General features: G+C 46.5%; 1 protein-coding gene across 3 annotated transcripts in view; it reads left to right on the top strand.

Annotated features, from left to right (window-relative positions):
• Nucleotides 1-11,548: 11,548 nt before the first annotated feature.
• The window catches only part of LOC122944233 (centromere-associated protein E-like), a 152,396-nt gene continuing 141,758 nt past the window's right edge, over nucleotides 11,549-22,186 (top strand). For all 3 annotated transcript variants that reach the window (XM_044302462.1, XM_044302471.1, XM_044302479.1), the window contains exons 1-4: nucleotides 11,549-11,640; nucleotides 13,918-14,003; nucleotides 19,903-19,992; nucleotides 20,081-20,199. In XM_044302462.1, the coding sequence (XP_044158397.1) occupies nucleotides 11,585-11,640; nucleotides 13,918-14,003; nucleotides 19,903-19,992; nucleotides 20,081-20,199 (351 nt within the window). In that variant the 5' untranslated portion in view covers nucleotides 11,549-11,584. The remainder of the gene's footprint in view (nucleotides 11,641-13,917; nucleotides 14,004-19,902; nucleotides 19,993-20,080; nucleotides 20,200-22,186) is intronic.

The raw sequence follows: 22,186 nt of genomic DNA on the forward strand, positions 1-22,186 counted from the left end.
AAGGGTGTCCTAATTTTTTCACATGACTGTAAGTAGAATCAGTTTGAGGGCCCTGGGCATATAGGGGCACATCGCATAACCCCTTTAAGGAAAAGTTCTGAGGAGGAGGCCAGATTGGTGGGTAAGATAGAGAGAGATAAATATTTCCTTGCCTATAGACAATGTAAGGCTACTTTTGTAACACCCCAGAGTTGTGTTACTACACGCCTCTACCCCGCCACTATCTGTTAAGAGCCTTTACATTTGTCATCTGATATGATTGATAATGGTAAGGTATTAGTTTCAGTTTAGCATATCCAGGCTGGAATGGTTTATTCCAGCATAGCTCCCCCCCTGTGGTGGTGTGGACTGTTCCCACATCCTTCAGCTTAGGTGGAGAAGGAAGTTAGAGTCAGTGTGTAGCCCACCCTCTGCTAGGGGTAGGGTGTGTGTGTGTGTGTAGGAGATCCCCTGAATAGGGAAAAAAGCCAGGATCTTGTCTCGGCTGAGACATTGATCACATACCCAGCCTGAGAACCTTCAGCCTCAGCTGGATGCAGAAAGCAGACAACCTCCGGAGTTCCAGAACGAAAGCATTCCCTGAGAAACCATCTGAGATTAAGTCCAGAGCTGGGTTGTAGCGTGGGGGGGGGGGGGAAGTTGCTCTGGGTGCCAGACTGCAGGAGGCGCTGGCCGCTGGTGCAAAATAATCTGTGAACTGAGTTTTTCGCTCTGCCGCAGAGTGAGTAGCAGTTTCAGCAGAAGGAGCGCGCGGCAGTACGGCACTTCACTGACAGGCCAGCCCACCTTCCAGGCGGGAAAGACAATGCAGAGCAAGAAGAAGAAGATGGCTTCCGCAGTCCCCCTTCAGGACGGACTCCACAGGCAGCCTGAATGACGGACACTGACAGTGAGTAACAGTCAGTGTCGCAGTTTAACTGAGTCACTCCTTGAGTGCTAGGTGGGGTGACCAGGCGGTATATCAAGGGGTAATACTGGTAGGCCTGGCCTGGTATATGGACAGCAGAGATGGGCAGATGGCATCCTCTGGGCAGTACTGTACTATCAGCAGTGAGTGACAGTCAGTGTCCCAATGTGACTGAGTCACTCAGTCACACTTTGACACTGACTGTCACTCAGTGCTGATAGCCAAGCACCAGGCAGTGAAGTGCCATGAGAGCCAGGCCTAGCAGGTGGCAGTCAGGATGCTGGTGAAGGATGACCAGAGAGACAGTACAGCACAGAGTATGCCATCTGCTGATCTCTGCTGTCCATATACCAGGCCTACAACTATTACCCATTCATATATCGCCTGCCCGCCTGGTCACCCCACACCTTACACTCAGGGAGACAAGTGACTCAGACTGTTAGGTGTGGGGTGAACAAGCAGGCAGTATATGAAGGGGTAATACTGGTAGGCCTGGTATATGGACAGCAGAGATGGGCAGATGGCATCATCTGGGGGTTGTATCTTACATGGGACTGTATAAGGAGGAGCTGAAGGCAGGGGGAGTGATGTTTTTTACATGGGACTGTATGCTGGAAGGGCTAAAGGCAGGGGGAGTTTGTATTTTACATGGGACTGTTTGCAAGAAGTGCTGAAGGCAGGGGGAGTGATGTATCTTACATGGGACTGTATTCTGGATGGGGCTGAAGGCAGGGGGAGTTTTGTATTTTACATGGGACTATAGGTTGGAGGGGCTGAAGGCGGGGAAGTGATGTGTCTTATATGGGACAGTATGCTGGAGGGGCTGAAGGTGGCAGGGGGGGTGTGGGGTTTTATCTTACATGGGATTATATGCTGGAGGGGATGAAAGCAGGAGAGTGATGTATCTTACATGGGACTGTATCTTGGAGGACTGAAGGCAGGGGGAGTTGATGTATCTTACATGGGACTGTATGCTGGAGGGGGTGAGGGGATGAAGGCAGGCGGCGAAGAGAGGGAGTGTGATATTATTTACATGGGACTGTATGCTGGACTGTATGCTGGAGGCGCTGAAGGCAGGGGAAGTTTTGCATTTTACATGGGACTGTATGCTGGAGGGGATGAAAGCTGGGAGTGATGTATTTTACATGAGACTGTTTGCAAGAAGGGCTGAAGGCAGGGGGAGTGAAGGTAGGGGGAAGGATTATGCTAACATGGGACTGTATGCTGGAGGGGCTGAAGCATGGGCGTAGCTATAGGGGGTGCAGAGGTAGCAGTCGCTACCGGGCCCAGGAGCCTGAGGGGCCCAAAGACCCTTGTGCCACATAAGAAGACACACAACGAACTGAGGGAAGAGGGGCCCAAGGTGAACTCTTGCACCGGGGCCCATGAGCCAGTAGCTACGCCCCTGGGCTGAAGGCAGGAGGCGAAGAGAGGAAGTGTGATATTATTTACATGGGACTGTATGCTGGAGGGGCTGAAGGCAGGGGAAGTTTTGTATTTTACATGGGACTGTATGCTGGAGGGGCTGAAGGTAGGGGAAGTTTTGTATCTTACATGGGACTGTATGCTGGAGGGGCTGAAGGGGGCCATAATTATTACTATAATACAGAGGGGGCCATAATTATTATAATAATACTACAGAGGTGTCCATTTTAATAATAATAATGATAATACAGAAGGGCCAGTATATATTATAGTTATACAGAGGGCATTATAGTTATGGGCACTACGGGGAAGGGGAGGTCTGTTATCTGAGCATGATGGTAAAGTGAGGAATCTAAAAAAAAATCTTTGAAACTCTGCAGAGACGAGACACGACTGAAAGAAGGTTTTATGGCAGTCCTATCTCCAAATGAAGATGCTGAGGAAAGTCTACATCACAGGAGAGGTCAATGGATGTAACAGGTATGGTGCTGTATTCTACTGTATATTTCATAGCAATGTATGTTATGTCCATCCAAATATCTTTTCTTTTCTTTATTTATTTTTTATTTTTTTTGGGGGGGGGGGGGGGGGTATATAGAATTTGGCCCACACTGCTGAAGCCTCGCCCCAGACCTCAGGTCACACTGTGCGTGTTCTGAATTTTGGGGCCTCACACCCATCTACTACATTATCTGTACTCAGAGAGTTATTACTGTATTATCTGTGGTGTTACATAGGACTGCAGGTGACATCTACTACATTATTTGTAAAAAGGGGCGAGTCGACAGGTTTGGGGGGGGCGCAATACTTGACTTGCCCCGGGTGCCGGCAACCCACGCTACGCCACTGGTCCAGAGACCTAGAAGAAGCCATATCCTCCTCAGCTAGTCTGTCCCCACAAAGCAGAAGGTACAGTTCAAAGCAGAAGATTAGTTCCTGCCTCAGTTACACAGCTAACAAGCAGACATCCTATCCTGCAAGCTCACATTAAAGCAGAAGCATTTATTCCTGCCGATGATTGCCAAAACCTCCTGGGACCAGAGACCAAAGCTGTTATCATCAGTAAAGAAAAGTTTAAACTTCATCTAAAGGTCTGGACATAATTTCTGCTGCACAATTCCCCTATAACTCCTACTATCACTACACTCAAATGTATTGCAAGTGAGCCAGGAGTCCAGCTGTACCCAGGTAGGAGACACCATTGACACAATTATCACTATCCTACAGAGACATTATAGGATATTACACCACTCTGGCATTCCTAATCTGGGACGTGCGTTATAACACCTTGGAAGGGCCCTGGGATAGTATCCTGCGCACACTGAAATTGGGGTCATGAACAAACTATAGACTATTAACCACCCATATCCTGACCCACTGCATAAGTGGCGTCAGCGTTACCCGTTTCTGGTCACTGCACTTTCACATCTGAATTATTGCTGTCCGGTTTTGAGATCCGGCATGCATCAGTTTGCAGCAGTTTTGTTTTCGGCGTGGGAAAGCAACAAACCAGAACGGAACGCACTCCATACCGGTTTGTTCAGTTTTGTCCCCATTGACAATGAATGAAGTGTTGTGCTGTCGTTTTGAGAGCCTGTGCCAGATCTGAAAACCGGACGGCACAATGTAGATGTGAAAGTAGCCTAAACAAATAGATTATAAACACAGCAGGAAGCTAGAGACTGAAATGCTGAATGCAGATATACCAGAGTTATAGAAAGCCTGGATTGTTATACTTAAGGCTACTTTCACACTGCCGTTTCAGGGTCCGTCTGTAAGATCCTTTCAAGGCTCACACAAGCGGTCCCAAACGGATCAGTTTGGCCCTAATGCATTCTGAATGAATTGACCCCACCAGAGCGTCTAGCTTGGGGGGAGACATTGGGGCAATGACACCATTATTAGGCAGAAAAGATAAAGGTTTAAGGGCCTTGTTTCTTTCCCTGTATCTCTTTTCCCGCCCTTTTTTCTATTTCAGGTAAAATCACCTCAGAAATGTCTTACCTGCATTCCAGAAGTTTCCAGCTGCTGTGTGTCAAGAAAGCAGCTGATTGGTTGTTGCCTGTTGCTGGGGGAGATTTCCAGCTCCCTGATTTGTTGCTGTATTATCGGCAGGGAATCTGTTCCCCTTTATATTTCCAGGTTCAACAGAGCTGGCTCAGAAGTGCCTGGAGAAGCTGACTAGCGTGGGACATGGAGGAACTTCTACAGCAGCTGTTGGAGAGAGCAGGGGCCGCCGGAGGAGAAGACTGGCTGAGGAGCTGCTTGAAGATGCCAGCGCCGCTCCTATCAAGCTTACCCCAAGTGTCGTCGCCGCCGCCGACCTCCGCTGGGGACCCCGATGTTGCCGCCGCCGCCATCCCTGGAGCCGCCGCCGCATCCAGAAAGAGAGAGGCCGGTTCCAGCTGGAAGAAGAGCGCCGGAGCTGCGCTCAGCCGGAGAAGCCCTCTGCAGTTTCCGGGAGGAGGAGTCAGCAGCGCTGCCCGGCAAAAGAGCTAGAAGGGCAAGGAGCGCTTATACTCCTCCCCCGGGGGCGGGGCGTCGGCGCAGCAGCAGTCAGCGAGGAGCAGCTGTACACAGAAGCCGTCGGTCCTCCAGGAGCATCGAGTCAGGAGGGCAGAGCGGCCAGCCAGGATATACAGCTGGTGCTATTACTGGTGGGGAACGTCATCAGATGCTGCCAGTATGGTGCTGCAGCATGAAGAGGAGCAGGGATGCAGCCTGAATGAGCTACAGGGGCTGCCTGTTGAGAGGCTCCCACCTCTGTTGGTTGAGCCATCTCCGGGCCCCCTGGGAAGACTACCACACCTATCATCTTCAGCCTCTGGTCCACGCCAGGAGGGTCAGCTAATGGGTGAGAACATCAATGTTGTCCCTTTGTCTGAATCGTCTGTTTTAAATAATTTGGTTAAGCTGCTAGCTGAGTTTTCTAGCAGGCAAACGGTTCATGCCGCTTCAGATGTCTGGAGCAGTGGTCAAAGTACGGTGGTTACTCCGTCTGGTGTTAATAGTGTTGGCAATGTGGTGCCTGTGTTGGAAAAGGGTTCAGGGGTTAAAGAGACTTGTTTGAAGGAGGCTCTAGTCTGTGAAGTGTCTCCGTTGGGTTATCACCTTAGTGCTATAATGAAAGAAAGTATTTGGCGGATGGAGTACGTTGAATTAATGGCGTTATTACCGTCCGCCAAAGATAGTGCTTTTAAAAAGGATGAGAAATTAGAGGATGAAAAAAAACGCTTTCCCCCTAGATCATTTAACAATTGGCTTCAGGCTTTTTGTGTTTATGCTGCGGTTTTGGGGGAGAAGCATTCTGAGCTATTTTCGCGACTGTTCCAGCATTTGGATATTGAGGCCTACAGGAATTTTGGCGGGATGGCTTGGTTTCAATACGACGAGACGTTCCGCCAAAAGTTAGCTGTCCATCCATCCCTTAAATGGGGTGTGAAGGACATTGGGCTCTGGGTAAATTTAATGTTGCCACAAAAAGCTATACCAGCGAAGCCGCCGGTGGCGACTCAGACAGTCATGAGGAAAGGTGTCTGTTTTGCTTATAACGAGGCTTCTTGTAAATGGCTGCATAACTGTCGTTTTAAGCATGAATGTTCCTTTTGTGGGGGGACCCATCCTATGTCCCATTGTTTTAAAAGGAACTTCCAGTCAGGCCAGCAGCAGCCAAACGTTAGGGAACAGGTGGTGAAAAGCATTGAGTCCAGTGAAGTTGGCAGAAATGCAACCATGGCTCGCTCTTTATCCAGACCGTCAGAAAGCTGATTTTCTGTATGGTTTTGAAGTGCCACATTTTTCTGGTGTTGGCTGCTGCTGGGTTGAGAATTTAAAATCTGTAAATTTACATAATGAGGTAGTCCGTAGAAAAATTCAGAAGGAGCTGGACTTGGGGAGGATTGAGGGCCCCTTTGCAGAGTTTATTAATTTTAGGCTTTCTCCTTTGGGCGTTGTGCCAAAGAAGGAGCCTGGTGAGTTTAGGCTGATTCATCACCTGTCGTTCCCAGAGAAAGGCTCTTTGAACGATATGGTAGATAAATCTAGGGCTTCTGTGTCATATGCCTCTTTTGATAGCGCTTTAGCATTAGTTAGGTCTTTTGGTAAAGATGCCCTGTTAGCTAAGGCAGACATTAAATCTGCGTTTCGTTTACTACCTGTTTGCCCAGATGGTTTCAACTCATTAGGTTTTCAGTTTGACAGTTGTTTTTATTTTGATAAATGCCTGCCGATGGGTTTTTCATTGTCATGTTATTATTTTGAAGCATTTTCTTCATTTATTCAGTGGGTTATTGAGTATGATTTAAAGTTTAGTGGCGTTCTTCATTATTTAGATGATTTTTTGTTTGGTGGTCCTTCTCATTCTAGTGCTTGTTCAGATCTGTTAGCTAGGTTTTTAGATATTTGTTCTTGTTTTGGTATTCCAGTAGCTGAGGAGAAGACTGTTGGCCCTTGTGTTTGTTTAGAATTTCTCGGGATAGTTATCGACTCGAGTTGCATGGAATTCCGCTTGTCAGAAGCTAAATTGGAAAAAATCCGGAGGTTGCTCTGGTCTTTGTTGGGTAAAAAGAAATGTACGCTGAAAGAGATGCAATCTCTTCTTGGATCCCTTAACTTTGCTTGTAGGGTTATTCCTATAGGTAGGGTTTTTTCTAGTCGATTGTATTTCGCAACTAGGGGTATTAGGTCACCTAATTCACATATTCGGTTGACTAAATGTTTGAAAGAAGATATGGGTGTTTGGTTAGAATTCCTTCAGGAATTTAATGGTTCTAGTTGCTGGCAGGAGGAATTTCTGAGTTCAGACGCTTTAGGGCTATTTACGGATGCGGCTGGTAGTTGTGGTTATGGAGCGTTCTGGAATGGTAAATGGTCAGCTGAGAAGTGGCCAGCTTCCTGGGTGGATAATGGACTCACAAGGAATATTGTTTTATTAGAGCTTTTTCCGGTTATTATTGCAGTTGTTCTTTGGGGTTATGAGTTTAAGGATAAGAGAATCTTATTACACACAGATAACAAAGGGGTTTGTTTTGCGGTCAATACTCTCTCTTCCAAATGTGATGTAGTGGTAAAATTATTAAGGCATTTAGTTTTATTTTGTATGAAGTTTAATATATGGATCAAAGCGAAGTATATTGTAGGGCTTTCTAACGTGCTGGCTGATTCTTTGTCTCGTTCACAGTTCCTGAGATTCCGGGAGTTAGCTCCGGAGGCGGATCTGGATGGGAGCCCGTGTCCTCAACATCTGTGGGGTTTGATTTGGGACTGATGTCTGCAGCTATTGAGAGGTCTTTAGCCCCGAGAACATGGGCAGCTTACTCTGCCGCATGGAGGGATTGGTTGTATTTCATAAATGCATGTTCTGAAGATATTAAAGGGAATGTTTTAAGTTGCGGTTTATTATTTGTTACTAGTTTGTTTAATAAAAAGTTGGCGGCTTCTTCTATTGCTAGGGTGGTGGCAGGTGTTTTGTTTTTCCAGAAACTGCAAGGTGTGAGACCGTTATCTTCCTTTTTTCAGATTAAACAGTCGTTGAAGGGTTACAGGAAAAGTGTTGGTAAGTTGGATTCTAGGAGGCCAATTTCTATTTCTTTGTTGGGTGACCTTTGCAAGGTTTTGGGTGACGTATGTAGGGATCAAAGTGAAGTGTTGCTTTTTCGTACAGCCTTCGTGTTAGCCTTTTTCGGGGCCTTTAGGGTTGGTGAGTTAGTGGCTGCGAGCCGTAATAGTGTATCAGGTTTGGAGTTTTCGGATGTTGTTGTTATTAATGATAAAGTTGAGATTGTTATCAGAAGGTCTAAAACTGATCAGTATGGCAGGGGTCAGGTAGTTAGATTATATTCTTGGGTTGGTTCGGATTTTTGTCCAGTTAAATTGGTAAGGTGTTTGCTTGAGATTCATCCTGCCAAGTCTGGCCCTTTTTAATGCATCAGGATGTCTCCCCTCTCACTAAATTTCAGTTTAGCGCAATTTTAAAGAAATGTTTGGGGAAGTTGGGACTTAGCTCTGTAAAGTTCACGTCGCATTCATTCAGGATAGGCGCTGCGACTGAGGCGTCTAGGTTTGGTCTAGATGATTCAGTAGTTAAAAGAATCGGGAGATGGGAATCTAACAGATTTAGAATTTATGTTAGACCAGAGTTAATGTTACCAGCCTGAATGCCTTCTTTATTTTACAGGGAGTCAGTTTGTGATTTGGATTGTGGGCCATTCATTTGTGTTTTGGGCTCAGAAGCGAGCTGAAAAAAGAATATATTCAGAGAATTTGTTGTTTAATGCATCTGAAATTCTTATTTTGTGGCAGGGAATTAGAGGAATGTGCTGGAAGGGGTTAATGGAAGAAATTAATAAGCTTATGAAAAAATTGCCTGTTCCACATTTGATTGTTATCCACCTTGGAGGGAACGATTTGGATAGATTAAGAACCTGTGAATTATTATGGGTTATGAAGAGGGATCTGGCCTTGTTACATCACAGCCTTCTCGGTACTGGTTTAGTTTTTTCAGAAATTGTCCCTCGCTTAGTCTGGTCAGGTAAGGAGGGTAAATTTTTGGAAAAAATTCGCAAAAGAGTAAATAGGGCCCTTGAGAAATTTCTTCCCTTGATAGGGGGGTTTAGCTATAGGCATTCAGATTTGGAGGGGTTTTGCCTGGCCTTTTTAGATCCGATAGTGTTCATCTTTCAGAGGTAGGGATTGATATTTTCAATCTGGGCTTTCAAAATATAGTGGAGAAATGGCTGCGGTGTGGTGGGGGGCCTCGCCTTTGTTAGGCGTGGCTTGTGGGGTAGTGTCGCTCAGCTCATGCTGAGTGGATCTTGGTCTTTATATGGTTAATTTATTATTGGTCTTATGGTATCGGTTATGTTGGTATTTTTAAAAGTTATTTATTTATTTAACGTATGGTTGTAAAATATTTTTAAGTGACCCTTAATAAAGCACAGCGGCCATTTCCTCCACTATGTTGTTGATGTCATTTATTTATTTAGGAATAAGTCAGTATTAGAGTGTGTCATTTGCCCCCATGAATTGACCCCACCAGAGCGTCTAGCTTGGGGGGAGACATGGGGGCAATGACACCATTATTAGGCAGAAAAGATAAAGGTTTAAGGGCCTTGTTTCTTTCCCTGTATCTCTTTTCCCGCCCTTTTTTCTATTTCAGGTAAAATCACCTCAGAAATGTCTTACCTGCATTCCAGAAGTTTCCAGCTGCTGTGTGTCAAGAAAGCAGCTGATTGGTTGTTGCCTGTTGCTGGGGGAGATTTCCAGCTCCCTGATTTGTTGCTGTATTATCGGCGGGAATCTGTTCCCCTTTATATTTCCAGGTTCAACGGAGCTGGCTCAGAAGTGCCTGGAGAAGCTGACCAGCGTCCCACCCCCCCTTCCCCTAATTTTTCACTGTGTCATCTGTCGCTGGGCTTTATTAGAGGGGTAGTGTCGCTCAGCTCATGCTGAGTGGATCTTGGTCTTTATATGGTTAATTTATTATTGGTCTTATGGTATCGGTTATGTTGGTATTTTTAAAAGTTATTTATTTATTTAACGTATGGTTGTAAAATATTTTTAAGTGACCCTTAATAAAGCACAGCGGCCATTTCCTCCACTATGTTGTTGATGTCATTTATTTATTTAGGAATAAGTCAGTATTAGAGTGTGTCATTTGCCCCCATGGATAAGGATCCGCTCAGAATGCATCAGTTTGACTCCGCTCCGCCTCCATTCCGCTCTGGAGGCGGAAACCGAAACGCTGCTTGCAGCGGACATACCCTTATTTTCATCCAGGCAGCCCCCCTGAGCCTTGCATCGGAGTATTTTATGCTCCGATGCACTCCCTTGCCCTGTGCTAATCTGCGCAGGGCAAGATCTCTTTTGTTTTCAATAACACACTGCCGAGCATGAGATACTCCGATGCGAGTCGCAGGGGGGGGGGGGGGGGGGGGGGGGGGGAGTCTGCCTGGGTGAAAATAAGGGTATGTCCGGGTTCAGCTCTGAAGCTCTTTAAGGGGACATCACTAAATAAGGGGACATCATACTTTCAGAGGGAGGAACTTAGAGGGCATCATTTAGTATGGGGGCCTCATTCTGTGTGTGTGTGTGTGTGTGTGTGTGTAGCAGGTTAGAGCTCATCCTACTGTGAGGGGGCACTAAAGCAGCATCATACTGTGTAGCGGCACCAAGGGATCACCCTGCTGTGAGGGGGCACTAAAGGGAGATCATATTGTCCAAGGGGCACCATTATTGTTAGGTAACAGGACATTCTTCCTGTGTGAGAGGGCACCATTATTGTTAGGTGGTACTAACAGGACATTCTTCCTGTGTGAGGGGGCACCATTAGTATGTGGTGGGGTTAGAGACACGGCTTATTGCAAAAAATAAAAATAAAATGCAGCAGCGCAAGTTGCCACTGGTGTTGTCCTTCCTTACATTTTTTGCAGCTGGGACCTTCACCTGATGCCAGACCCAGGTATGTACAGTGCCCCTGCCGCATAGGAACAGAAAACCGTGAATACGAACAGAAATATGAAACCAGCCAAATCTATTCAGTGAAAAGTGTCTGTGCCCACTTTGATGCCAATTTATGTTCAGGTATCTCCCTCTGTACGTTGGCAGTGTGAGATCGGTGTCCCAAATTCACTTAACCCTAAGTCATTCTTTTATGCCTATTTTGATGCCCACTTGTGTGCCAGTCATTTCTGTGTTCCTGACACTCTACCTCAGGACCACTCAGTGCAACATATTTTATTACTGGGGGAAAGTTCTCATAATTCAGTAACACAATTATAAATACAAGTGATATGAAGAAGAAATTGACGCATAAGAAACCAGATTAATTTCAGCTTGGTATGAAACGAAACATTTCCGAACCACGTGACCGAAATAGAAATAGTCAAAAGTAACGCCACAGCGGTTTGTCCCACACCGCCTCCCGTAGCTGAGCACAACAGAACGTACCATTTTCAATTGATCAGGAGAGACACAGTTATCCGGGCTGGCTGTCAGCGACATTGACTTGTGTCACTTAACTTATGTAGACGTGTGTTTCCCAGTCCCACCACAGCTATAAATCTATTCTTGTTTATACGAGTCAGCTAATAATAATAATAACGCGCAATGGTATGGTCCGAACGGGAAGCAATTCGCGATGACGTCACCGGGAGGGCGACCTATAGGCGTTTAGAGCGAGGGAAATTCAAATCTGTAGTAGGAGAGCAATAGCTGGCAGCTTATAGGGCAGGGAGGAGAGGGGCTCGGAGCAACATGTCGGAGGAGGACGCAGTCAAAGTGTGTTTGCGGGTCCGGCCGCTCATCCACAGGTAATGGCAGGATCCCAATGTATAAGACAGTCACCTGTATAGTCAGACACAGGGGCCCACCACCCCAAATGAAAGGGGTTGATCAGCACTGAATGACCTGTGTGGAGGAAGGTGGCTGGGAGCAGGTAAGTATGTGTCCCTCTACAGGGCCAGAGATGCTGGTGGGGGAGTTGTCTGGCAGAAACAGCCCCTCTTCCACTGCTCATCAATGGAGGTGACCGCTCGTTTAATTGCAGCGATCTCCTCCACAGTATGGAGATGAGTGATCACTAATGCCATGGCCTGTCCCCATACAGAAGCATTGTTTTAGATGGCCTGATCTGCTGCTGGCAAACGATGATTTAGGTGTCCTGATGGAGTGTGATCTTGTGATAACTGGACTTCTAGCGAGACCACCCTGTACCATAATAGGACAGCATGTCACTCACACTGGAGTGAGACATAGAGAAGAGCCCTCTCTGCATGGGGTGGGCTCTCCTGTGTCTGGTCTGAGTGTCACGCTGTCTCGTCACAAGCTATGGTACAGGGTGGTCTCGTGAGAAGTTCCCCTTGTCTCCAGATCATGCTGTGTGACCGAGGTCACATCAGGGAGAAACCTCACCTAGCAGCGAAGTGACTAGTCACGTCTGTGGTGCCACAAGTCTCGGGGGACATTCTAATCTCATTGTGCCTGCTCCAAACATACCCTAGCGCAAATGACTTGTGTAATGTGATCTTTGCATTGAGGGGTTAAAGAAAAATCTGGAATCCTCCCCAGAACTTTGCTGGGACTAACATTGAAAGTAGGAGAGAAAAGATGGATGTCCTGCTCTTCACTGGGATCCACAATGGCGACAGCAGCCTCGTGCCTGTACGTGGGCCCACCAGCCAGGCCTCCAAACCTGTGTGTACAGGAGCGTAACACATTCATGGGTAGGGTGGCCCTTTTTAAGATCAGGTCATCAAATCATACAGTGCCATGCACAAAATGGAGTTCTGGTAGAAGTAGTTGTCCGGACATCTGATCCATAGTGATGCAGCGGTATAATTTATTGTATCTCTATGTTATGGCTGATTTTATGAGGTTTCTTTTATCTATTTTGTGTGAATTGCTAGGCCAGCCTGGAAGTTGGCACTAGAGGAGGGAGATAACGTAATCAATCATTGTCCGTCTACATCTAAGGGCTGGATTATATTTGACGTATTTGAAGGGCGACTTTCGGAAGGGAAGTGTTCCTTACAGCAATCGCCTGCTCGTTAGTGGAAGAGACTGCAGCGATCTCCTCCAGAGTATGTGGAGGAGTCATCGCTGTGCCATCGATCGTCCCCATACGGACTAGCATCAGATCGCGATTAGACAGGATGATCTGCCTCCGGCAAACAATGATTTTTAAGCATGCAGGATTGCCCAGTGAACGAGCGTTTGCTCACCTCACTTGAATGGGGCTGAGCTGCTCCTAGGCCACATGAACATGTCGTCACTCTGCCTAGGAAAAGCAGAGATGGCAGCTGGGCCACTGCCTTCTCAAACAGCTGATTGGCGAGGGTGTCGGACCCCCACAGATCAGATACTGATAACCCGGACATACCTCCATTTTCACACAGGCAGCCCCCCCTGACTTCGATGCTCTCCTTTGCCCTGCGCTAGATCGCGCAGGGCAAGGGCTCTTTTGTTTACAAGAACACACTGCCGGGCGCAGGCTTCCGCCTGGCAGTGTGTTCGGTGACGTCACTGGCTCTGATGGGCGTGATTTAGCGCTGCCCTAGCTGTTTTACTGGCTAGGGCAGCGCTAAAGCCGGCCCATCAGTCCTGGTGATGTCACTGGACTTCCTGGCAGACCCATGGAGAGCCCGATTTCTCACCAGAAATCTTGAAAATGTGTTTGCCCTGCTCAATTTAGCGCAGGGCAAAGGAGAGCATCGGAGCATGAATTGCTCCGATGCTCAAGTCAGGGGGGGCTGCCTGGGGTGCAAATGGAGGGATGTCCGGTTTCAGCTCTAAACCCGGATAACCCCTTTAAGGGCTCGTTTGCCCACATTTTCCTCACATAATCCTCGACAAAAAATGCGTCTAAAAAGCCTCCAATTCATTTCAGAACTGAAAAGCAGCATGCCCTATCTTGGAGTGGAATGTGCGTTGATTCTCTCATTGATGAGAATGGGAAGCTGAAAAAAAAAGTGCAGAAAATGTTCAGCCTGTTTTCAAAATCTGTTGTGTGAACATACCTTTAGAAATGTTTCTCATTTTCATACATGTTTAAGTAAAATATGTATTTCTATTCTCTTCTCTCATTTTAGAGAACAAGGAGAACAAGTGAATCTGGTATGGAAAACTGACAACAACAGCATATCTCAAGTGGATGGGACAAGGTCTTTCAGTTTTGGTAAGCTTTCAGTCTGTATACCCCGCACTCCAGCTGCTCGGCAGTAGCCCTGGCACTGCCCGGCTCACTCCATGGTGTAGTGGACAGAGCCGGTTACTGAAGTGCTGCTCCTATGGAAGTGCACTGCACCAGGGGTCTCAAACTCAACCGGATAGAAGGGTTGCAGATAGAAAAAATGTCCAGTTCTCGGCCCAAGTTCATTTAAAATACAATTCAAAATTGTGACTAGAATATAGCACCTCTTGCATCCAGTGACGTCCCACTGATGTAGATGTTCTTTCTAGGGATCGACCGATTATCGGTTTTACCGATATTATCGGCCGATATTGAGGATTTTGACTGTTATCGGTATCGGCATTTATTTTGCCGATATTCCGATTACTTATGGGGAACACAGATCGCGCTGCTCTCAGCGCACTCATGTTCCCTCAGCAGCACAGGGGAGAAGGAAGCAGTGTCTCCTCCCCCTGTGCTGCTGCTGCAGCCAATAGGAGGACAGGGGACAAGGGGAGGGGCTGTGGCCACTGCGCCACCAATGAAGAGAAATCTCTCATTTATTCAAATTGAACAGGAGGCGGGAGCTGCAGAATGACATAGCCAGCTCCCAGCCTCTGAGCTGTAGCTGCGATCTGCGGTAGTTAACCCCTCAGGTGCCGCGGATCGCACCTACCGCTCATAGAGGTCGGGAGCCAGCTATGTGATTCTGCAGCCAGCTCCCGCCTCCTGTATATGAATAAATGAGAGATTTAACTTCATTGGTGGCGCTGTGCGCCCCCCAGTATTAATCATTGGTGGTGCAGTGCGCCCCCCACCCCCACATTAAAAACATTGGTGGCGCAGTGCGCCAACCCTGCCCCCCCCCCCCCCCCCCCCAGTATTAATCATTGGTGACAGTGGCCACAGGATCCCCTCTCCCCTCCTCCTCAGATCGGAGCCCCAGCAGTGTAAACCTGGGGCTCCGATCGGTTACCATGGCAGCCAGGACTAGGGATCGACCGATTATCGGATTTACCGATATTATCGCCCGATATTCAGGATTTTGAACGCTATCAGTATCGGCATTTATTTTGCCGATATTCCGATAGCGTATGGGGAACACAGATTGCGCTGCTGTCAGCGCTCTCCGTGTTCCCCTTAGCAGCACAGGGGAGAAGGAAGCAGTGTCTCCTCCCCCTGTGCTGCTGCCACTGCCGCCAATGAAAGGACAGGGGACAAGAGGGGAGGAGCTATGGCCACTGCGCCACCAATGAAGCTTAATCTCTCATTGATTCATATACAACAGGAGGTCGGGAGCTGCAGAATGACATAGCCGGCTCCTGACCTCTATGAGCTGTAGCTGCGATCTGCGGTAGTTAACCCCTCAGGTGCCGCGGATCGCAGCTACTGCTCATAGAGGTCGGGACCCCCTCCGATCAGCTGTTTGAAGAGGAGACTCGCACGGTGTCAGCGCTGCCGCCTCCTTCACTGTTTACCTTCTAGCCGTTGCATCTGCAGTGGTGAGCAGGTGTAATTACACCCAAGCCTTCCCATTCATTTCAATAGGAAGGCTTGGGTGTAATTACACCTGCTCACCACTGCAGATGCAACGGCTAGAAGGTAAACAGTGAAGAGGAGGCAGCGCTGACACCGTGCGAGTCTCCTCTTCAAACAGCTGATCGGAGGGGGTGCCGGGTGATGACCTATCCTGGGGATAGGTAATCAATAAATATAACTTGGACAACCCCAGTGCGCCCCCCCCACCCCAGTATTAAAAACATTGGTGGCGCAGTGCGCCCCTCCACAGGATCCCCTCTTCCCTGCTCCGAGCCCCAGCAGTGTAATGCTGGGGCTCCGATCGGTTACCATGGCAGCCAGGACGCTATTGAAGCCCTGGCTGCCATGGTAAGCTCCATGCTGCTGTGTGCACAAAGCACAGAGCAGCAGGGACAGTGTGAGCTCCTATTCACCCTGATAGATCTCTATCAGGGTGAAAAGGACAAGGGTTCTAGTCCCTAAGGGGGCAAAAAGTTAGTAAGTAAAAAAAAAAATTATAAAAATAAAACGCCAAAATATTAAGTATAAATGAAAAAGAAAGATCTACAAAAAAAATACACATTAACAATAAACATTAATTTTCAGCAGATTTGTGGGATTTTTTTTTTTTCAAAAATAAAAATTCCCAGAATATCGGTATAAATTATCAGCTATCGGCCTGAAAGTTCACAAATTATCGGTATCGGCCCTAAAAAATCAATATCGGTCGATCCCTAGCCAGGACGCTATTGAAGCCCTGGCTGCCATGGTAAGCTCCATGCTGCTGTGTGCACAAAGCACAGAGCAGCAGGGACAGTGAGAGCTCCTATTCACCCTGATGGAGATCTATCAGGGTGAATAGGACAAGAGTTCTAGTCCCTAAGGGGGCTAAAAGTTAGAAAAAAAAAATAAAACACCGAAATATTAAGTATAAATGAAAAAAAGATTTACAAAAAAAAAGCAAAAACTACACATTAACAATAAACATTAATTTTCTGCAGATTTGTGTAGGAATTTTTAACTTTTTTTTTTTTTTTCCAAAAATGAAAAATTCCCAGAATATCGGTATAAATTATCGGCCTGAAAGTTCACAAATTATCGGTATCGGCCCTAAAAAAATCAATATCGGTCGATCCCTAGTTCTTTCCTCATTTTACTCTAGTCTCTCTCCTTCTTCTTTCAGCCGTGTCTCATTTGTGCAGAGTTTGTCACACTTAGGTTCCGCGCTTTTCCTTCATCCTACCCCTCCTGGTACGGGCTCATGCACACTACCGTATGTATTTTGCGGTCCGCCAAAAATATGGATGACATCTGTGTATTCCATGTATTTGCGGAACTGAACAGCTGGCCCTTCATAGAACTGTACTATCTACTATCCTTGTCCGTAATGCAGACAATAGGACATGTTCGGAATGCACACTGAGTAACTTCTGTGTTTTTTATTATTTATTTATTTTTGCGGACCCATTGAAGTGATTGGTTCCACATATGGTCCGCAAAGAACGGATGCGGAAAGAAAATACGTTCGTGTGCATTAGCCCTAATAGTGCTGACAGACTGCCCTCATTAGTAATATTGCCCTCTTCAGTACCCCAATAGTGATAAAGCTGCTCCCATTAATAACATTGCCCTCCATAATGTGCACAATAATGCCCCCAGTGTACCACAGTAGTAATTATGCCACCAGTACAAAAGGGCTAATCTGTAAGGCACCACAATGGATCCCACAGTAATAATAAAGCCACTATGCCAGGGCTCCAGATGGCGACCAAAATGGTCGCCAATGTGACTTAGAATTGCTAAATGGCGATCCCATACCCGGCACCCAGCCTCTATGACTGCGTGCTGCGATCCGCCGATATTAACCCTTAAGCTGCAGCACCTGAGGGGTTAATAGCCTGCATTTGTATTCAGGCATAAACTATATTTATTAGTAGCACAGTATTAGAATTAGAACAGTGATCAGAACCCCAGCAGTGTAATCCTGGGGCTCCGATGGGTTACCATGGCACCCAGGAAGCTACTGAAGCCCTGGTTGCCATGGTCACCTCCCTGCTGCTGTGTGCAGGGCAGCATAGACAGTGTAAGATCCTATTCTCCCTGATAGATCTCTATCAGGGTGAATAGGACAAGGGATGAAAGATCCCAGGTTCTAGCCCCTAAGGGGGGGAATAGTTTTTTAATAAAAAGTAAAAAAACTAAAACGCCAAAATATTAAGTTTTTAAAGAGGACCTTTCATCGGTACAAACATTGTGAACGAAGTATCATGACCTATACAGTGGCGCCCAGGGATCTCACTGCACTTACTATTATCCCTGGGCGCCGCTCCGTTCTCCTGCTATGCCCTCCGGTATGTTCGTTCACTTGGTTATAGTAGGCGGAGTCTGCCCTTGTTCTGCTGGGTGTCTCCTTCTCCTAGGCTGTAGCGCTGGCCAATCGCAGCGCAGAGCTCACAGCCTGGGAGAAAAAACCTCCCAGGCTGTGAGCTCTGCGCTGCGATTGGCCAGCAGAACAAGGGCAGACTCCGCCTACTATAACCAAGCGACTGAACATACCGGAGGGCATAGCGCCCAGGGATAATAGTAAGTGCAGTGAGATCCCTGGGCGCCGTTCTCCATTTCTGTATACTTAGTTCACAATGTTTGGACCAATGAAAGGTCCTCTTTAAAGGGAGTCTGTCACCAGCATTTCACTTTTTTAAAGAAACCCTTCCCACAGCTCCCTAGCATGCTTACAGTTAATCAAAACATTACCTCTGGCATCTTTCCTGCTCTTAGAAATCCATCAAAAACGATCTTTATAAGATATGCAAATGAGGGCTCGCAAGTGCCCAGGGGCAGCGTTACTCTCTTAGGTGCCCTGCTTGCTCAGCCTTTTCATTGCGTCCCCCCCCCCCCCCCGCCTCTTCCTACCCTCCGGCCACCCATCCTTTCCCTCTGACCGCCTTTCTCATAGCTTGTTGTTCCGCCGAGATCCCGCGCATGCGCACTCCGTCCGTCGGCCTTGTACGGCATCACAGTAATTATTGCGCATGCGCCGGCTAACGACGCGAAAACTCAACAAAGGAGGCGGTCCATCGGGGCATGGGCATTAATTACTGTGATGCCGTACAAGGAATGGGCATCGCAGTGCGCATGCGCCGGCCAAAGGAATGAGTGCACAGGCGCGGGATATCGGCAGAATTACAAGTTAGTAGAAAGGTGGTCAGAGGGAAAGGATGGGCAGGCGGGGGGACGCAATGAAAAGGCTGAGCAAGCAGGGCACCTAAGAGAGTAACGCCGCCACTGGGCACTTGCGAGCCCTCATTTGCATATCTTATAAAGATCAGTTTTGATGGTTCTAGAAGTCCAGGATTGATGCCAGAGGTAATGTTTTGATTAACTGTAAGCATGCTAGGGAACTGTGGGAAGGGTTAAAAAAGTGAAATGCTGGTGACAGACTCCCTTTAAATCACCCCCATGCCCAATTTTACATATGCATTTTTTTGTTTTTATATTTTATGCCTGAAAAAGTGCGAACTATTAAAATATTTAAAAATATCTCCTATGCGGTGAACGCCATAACAGAAAATAAAAACGTGCAATTTGTTTGTTTTTGTTTTTTTTGTGTCTGGAGACCTGTATAGTATCCTAATTCACTGCTGTACATTCAAAGAGCATTGAAGTGCTGTGCTCTTTGAATGCACAGTAGTCAACTAGGATAGCCCAGTGTTGCATCATGGAGCACAGAGCAGCTTTGCATCTCGGTGACGGGCAGGGCAGCCCCGGCAAGTAAGCGGCACTAGCCTTGCAGTAGGCAGATAAGTGAGGTGACGGCACTATATGGGGGCATTATAAGCAAGCAGCTCTATTAATGGGCAGCAGGCTTGGCAGTAAGGTGACGGCTCTGTATGCAGCGCTACCCTCACTGTGCTGCAAATAGGGACAGGCAACCTGTTGCCTATGTCGGTACTGCCCACCATCTGAGGAGAGCACAAGCTTGAAAATATAACTGGGACTATATGGTCCCAGTTACATAGTGATGAAGCAACAGATGCGCGCTCCTGTGTGCTGACAGGGGCCGTTTACAGACAGCCCGTCAGATGATGGATTTTCTGCAAAACCTGACCGAGCAGCCTGCTGTGCATAGGAAGTACATGCAGGCTGTAGAACAAATCCGAAAATACGATTTTAAACATAACCAATTGGAGAAATGATTTTCTTCACATAATAAATACCGGGGAAAAATTGCAACAGCGTCCATAGCCTTTAAGTAGAAAAAGAACAGCATTGCAGCTCGTGCCCAGACGTGACCCGTGGACAGGTGTGCTGCTACAGTTGGAAGAAGGAAACCATATATTTCTAATCCTATGTGACCAGTTTCTTCTTATTTTTCCCTGTGTTCTAGATCGTGTCTTCCATTCCCACGAAACAACATGCCAGGTTTACCAGGAAGTAGCCGTTCCTATAATCCGTTCTGCTCTGCAGGGTTACAACGGTGAGTATCCCGCAGCTCTTATAAATGACTCTTTATACTGATGAAACTTTGAGATGTTTGACGGCGTGTTGTTTATTTTTGCTATTAGGCACAATTTTTGCGTATGGACAGACTTCCTCTGGAAAGACGTACACAATGATGGGTACACCAGATAATCTGGGAATAATCCCTCAAGCCATTAAAGAGGTTTTTAAAATCATTCATGAGGTATGATTATTTACTTGATGGCACTTTGCGTCACGAGATCAATTTTAGCTGCTGTGGTTAATATATTCCTTATGGAGCCTTCTGGGACTTGGCAACCAAAGGGCTCATATGTATGTTGTTAGTTGTTAAAGGGGTTGTGCGCTAATTTTAAGACCGCTTAGACTGGACGGGACTGCTTTGGTGATTACTTACCAGATCCGCTGCAGCCGGTCACTGGCCTCTGCTGCAGCAGCTTTGAATCGGAAGCTTACATGTAGGGGCCTAAGACAGGCAACAAGCCAAGAGCCAGCACTGGAGATCAGGTAAGTATGATCACCAACGCAGGTCCCTCTAGTTGGAAAGGTCTGGAAATGAGTGCACAACCCTAAGTAATGTATGGAGCAGCTCACAAGCTGAGCCTTCTCCATGTCCTGCTGTCGCCGGCTGTGTTACACTGCTGGCAGCTGCAGGACTCTGAGCTTGCTCTGATCCAGGCCATTTGTCCAATCGCTCATTTGCTGTCATCACTATTGATTAAAGTGTTTAGAGGGAGCACACCTTCACTACCACAACTTGATATTGATGGCAATACAGAAGTACTGTTTAAGTGATCGAGTCTCCTATGGCAACTAATAAAAAAAAAAAAAAAAAAAACTTTCTCATATAAAATAAACCTTATTGATATCACCACTTCTGAAAAATATTAAAAGATCATTGTTTTACATGGTATTCCCATGCCATGGTTATTTTTTTGTCACTTCACCTCCCCCCAAAAATGGAAAAATATCAAATAATGAAAAGTTACAGGGTCAGAATATGGCAACACAAACCAATTTGAATTTAATATTTTTTTTTAAACTAACAACAAAACGGCGTAAAAATGAAACCCAAAAAGCAAAGGCTGTGTTTTTCCTTCTGCATTCCACAAATATTTTTTTTACAGTTAATTATATATAAACTAATTTCTCTGCTACAAACACATCCCTCCTACATATGCACACAACGAACACTGCCCTGCTACATGCCCTCGCACACAGAGCTCTGCAACACATAGACAGTGCATTTTTAGTAAAAACTCTTCTGCACTTCCGCCTGTGCCCACCCACTGGTGGCATTAAGGTGTTTAATCTGCCGTTGAGAGGAGCATGGAGGCCTTCGGCCCGAGGTTATTTTACTCTGCCTCTGCTGCACTTGCTGAACCATGGTTCAGCCTCCATTCCTGCACTGATTTCACACAGATCTATGTCAGGCAGGGGGAGAGAGAGAGAGAAGTGTGCAGATGCATCCTCTTAATGAGCCCGCAAAGCACTATGAGCACTCTGTGATCATTAAGGAAGCGGTCAGGGAGGTCTGGCGTTGCAGAATTTTATTTATTTTTCTTCGCGCGGGTTCCCGTGCTGTAAAACCGCAGTATTTTACAGTGCCTGTAAAGTGTGTGAGATCACACAAATCTCAAGTACACTTTGCGTTTTTACCGTGCAGAAATAGACCTTCCATGAGGATTTTTAAATTAAATAACGTGTCCATTATGTCTGCGGTTGTAGCTGTGGATTTCACCCTTTTCAGTAGAAGGGTGAGATCTGTAGAAAATCCATGCCAAAATTTGTGCCAAAAATGTGCAGATTTTGGTGTGGATATGCTGCAGAAATTCATGCAGATCTTGTGTGCGGTCACCTGAACCTGTAATACACAAAACCCTATCTGGGAAGGGTTTATATTAATCAACAAATAAAGCCTATTTAGGCTAATAACCTCGCTTGTCCCAGATATTAAAACTTTAACTTTTAATAAATCTGCTAAGAATTACTAAGTAAAGTAAATGTGAGCTAAAGAAAAGGTTAAAATGATCTGATGCCCTTGTCGGTACTGAAGCATATATACAGTTGCAAGAAAAAGTATGTGAACCCTTTGGAATGATATGGATTTCTGCACAAATTGGTCATAAAATGTGATCTTCATCTAAGTCACAACAATAGACAATCACAGTCTGCTTAAACTAATAACACAC

This window comes from Bufo gargarizans, chromosome 1 (genome assembly GCF_014858855.1).
Source record: "Bufo gargarizans isolate SCDJY-AF-19 chromosome 1, ASM1485885v1, whole genome shotgun sequence".
Classification (NCBI taxonomy): Eukaryota; Metazoa; Chordata; class Amphibia; order Anura; family Bufonidae; genus Bufo; species Bufo gargarizans.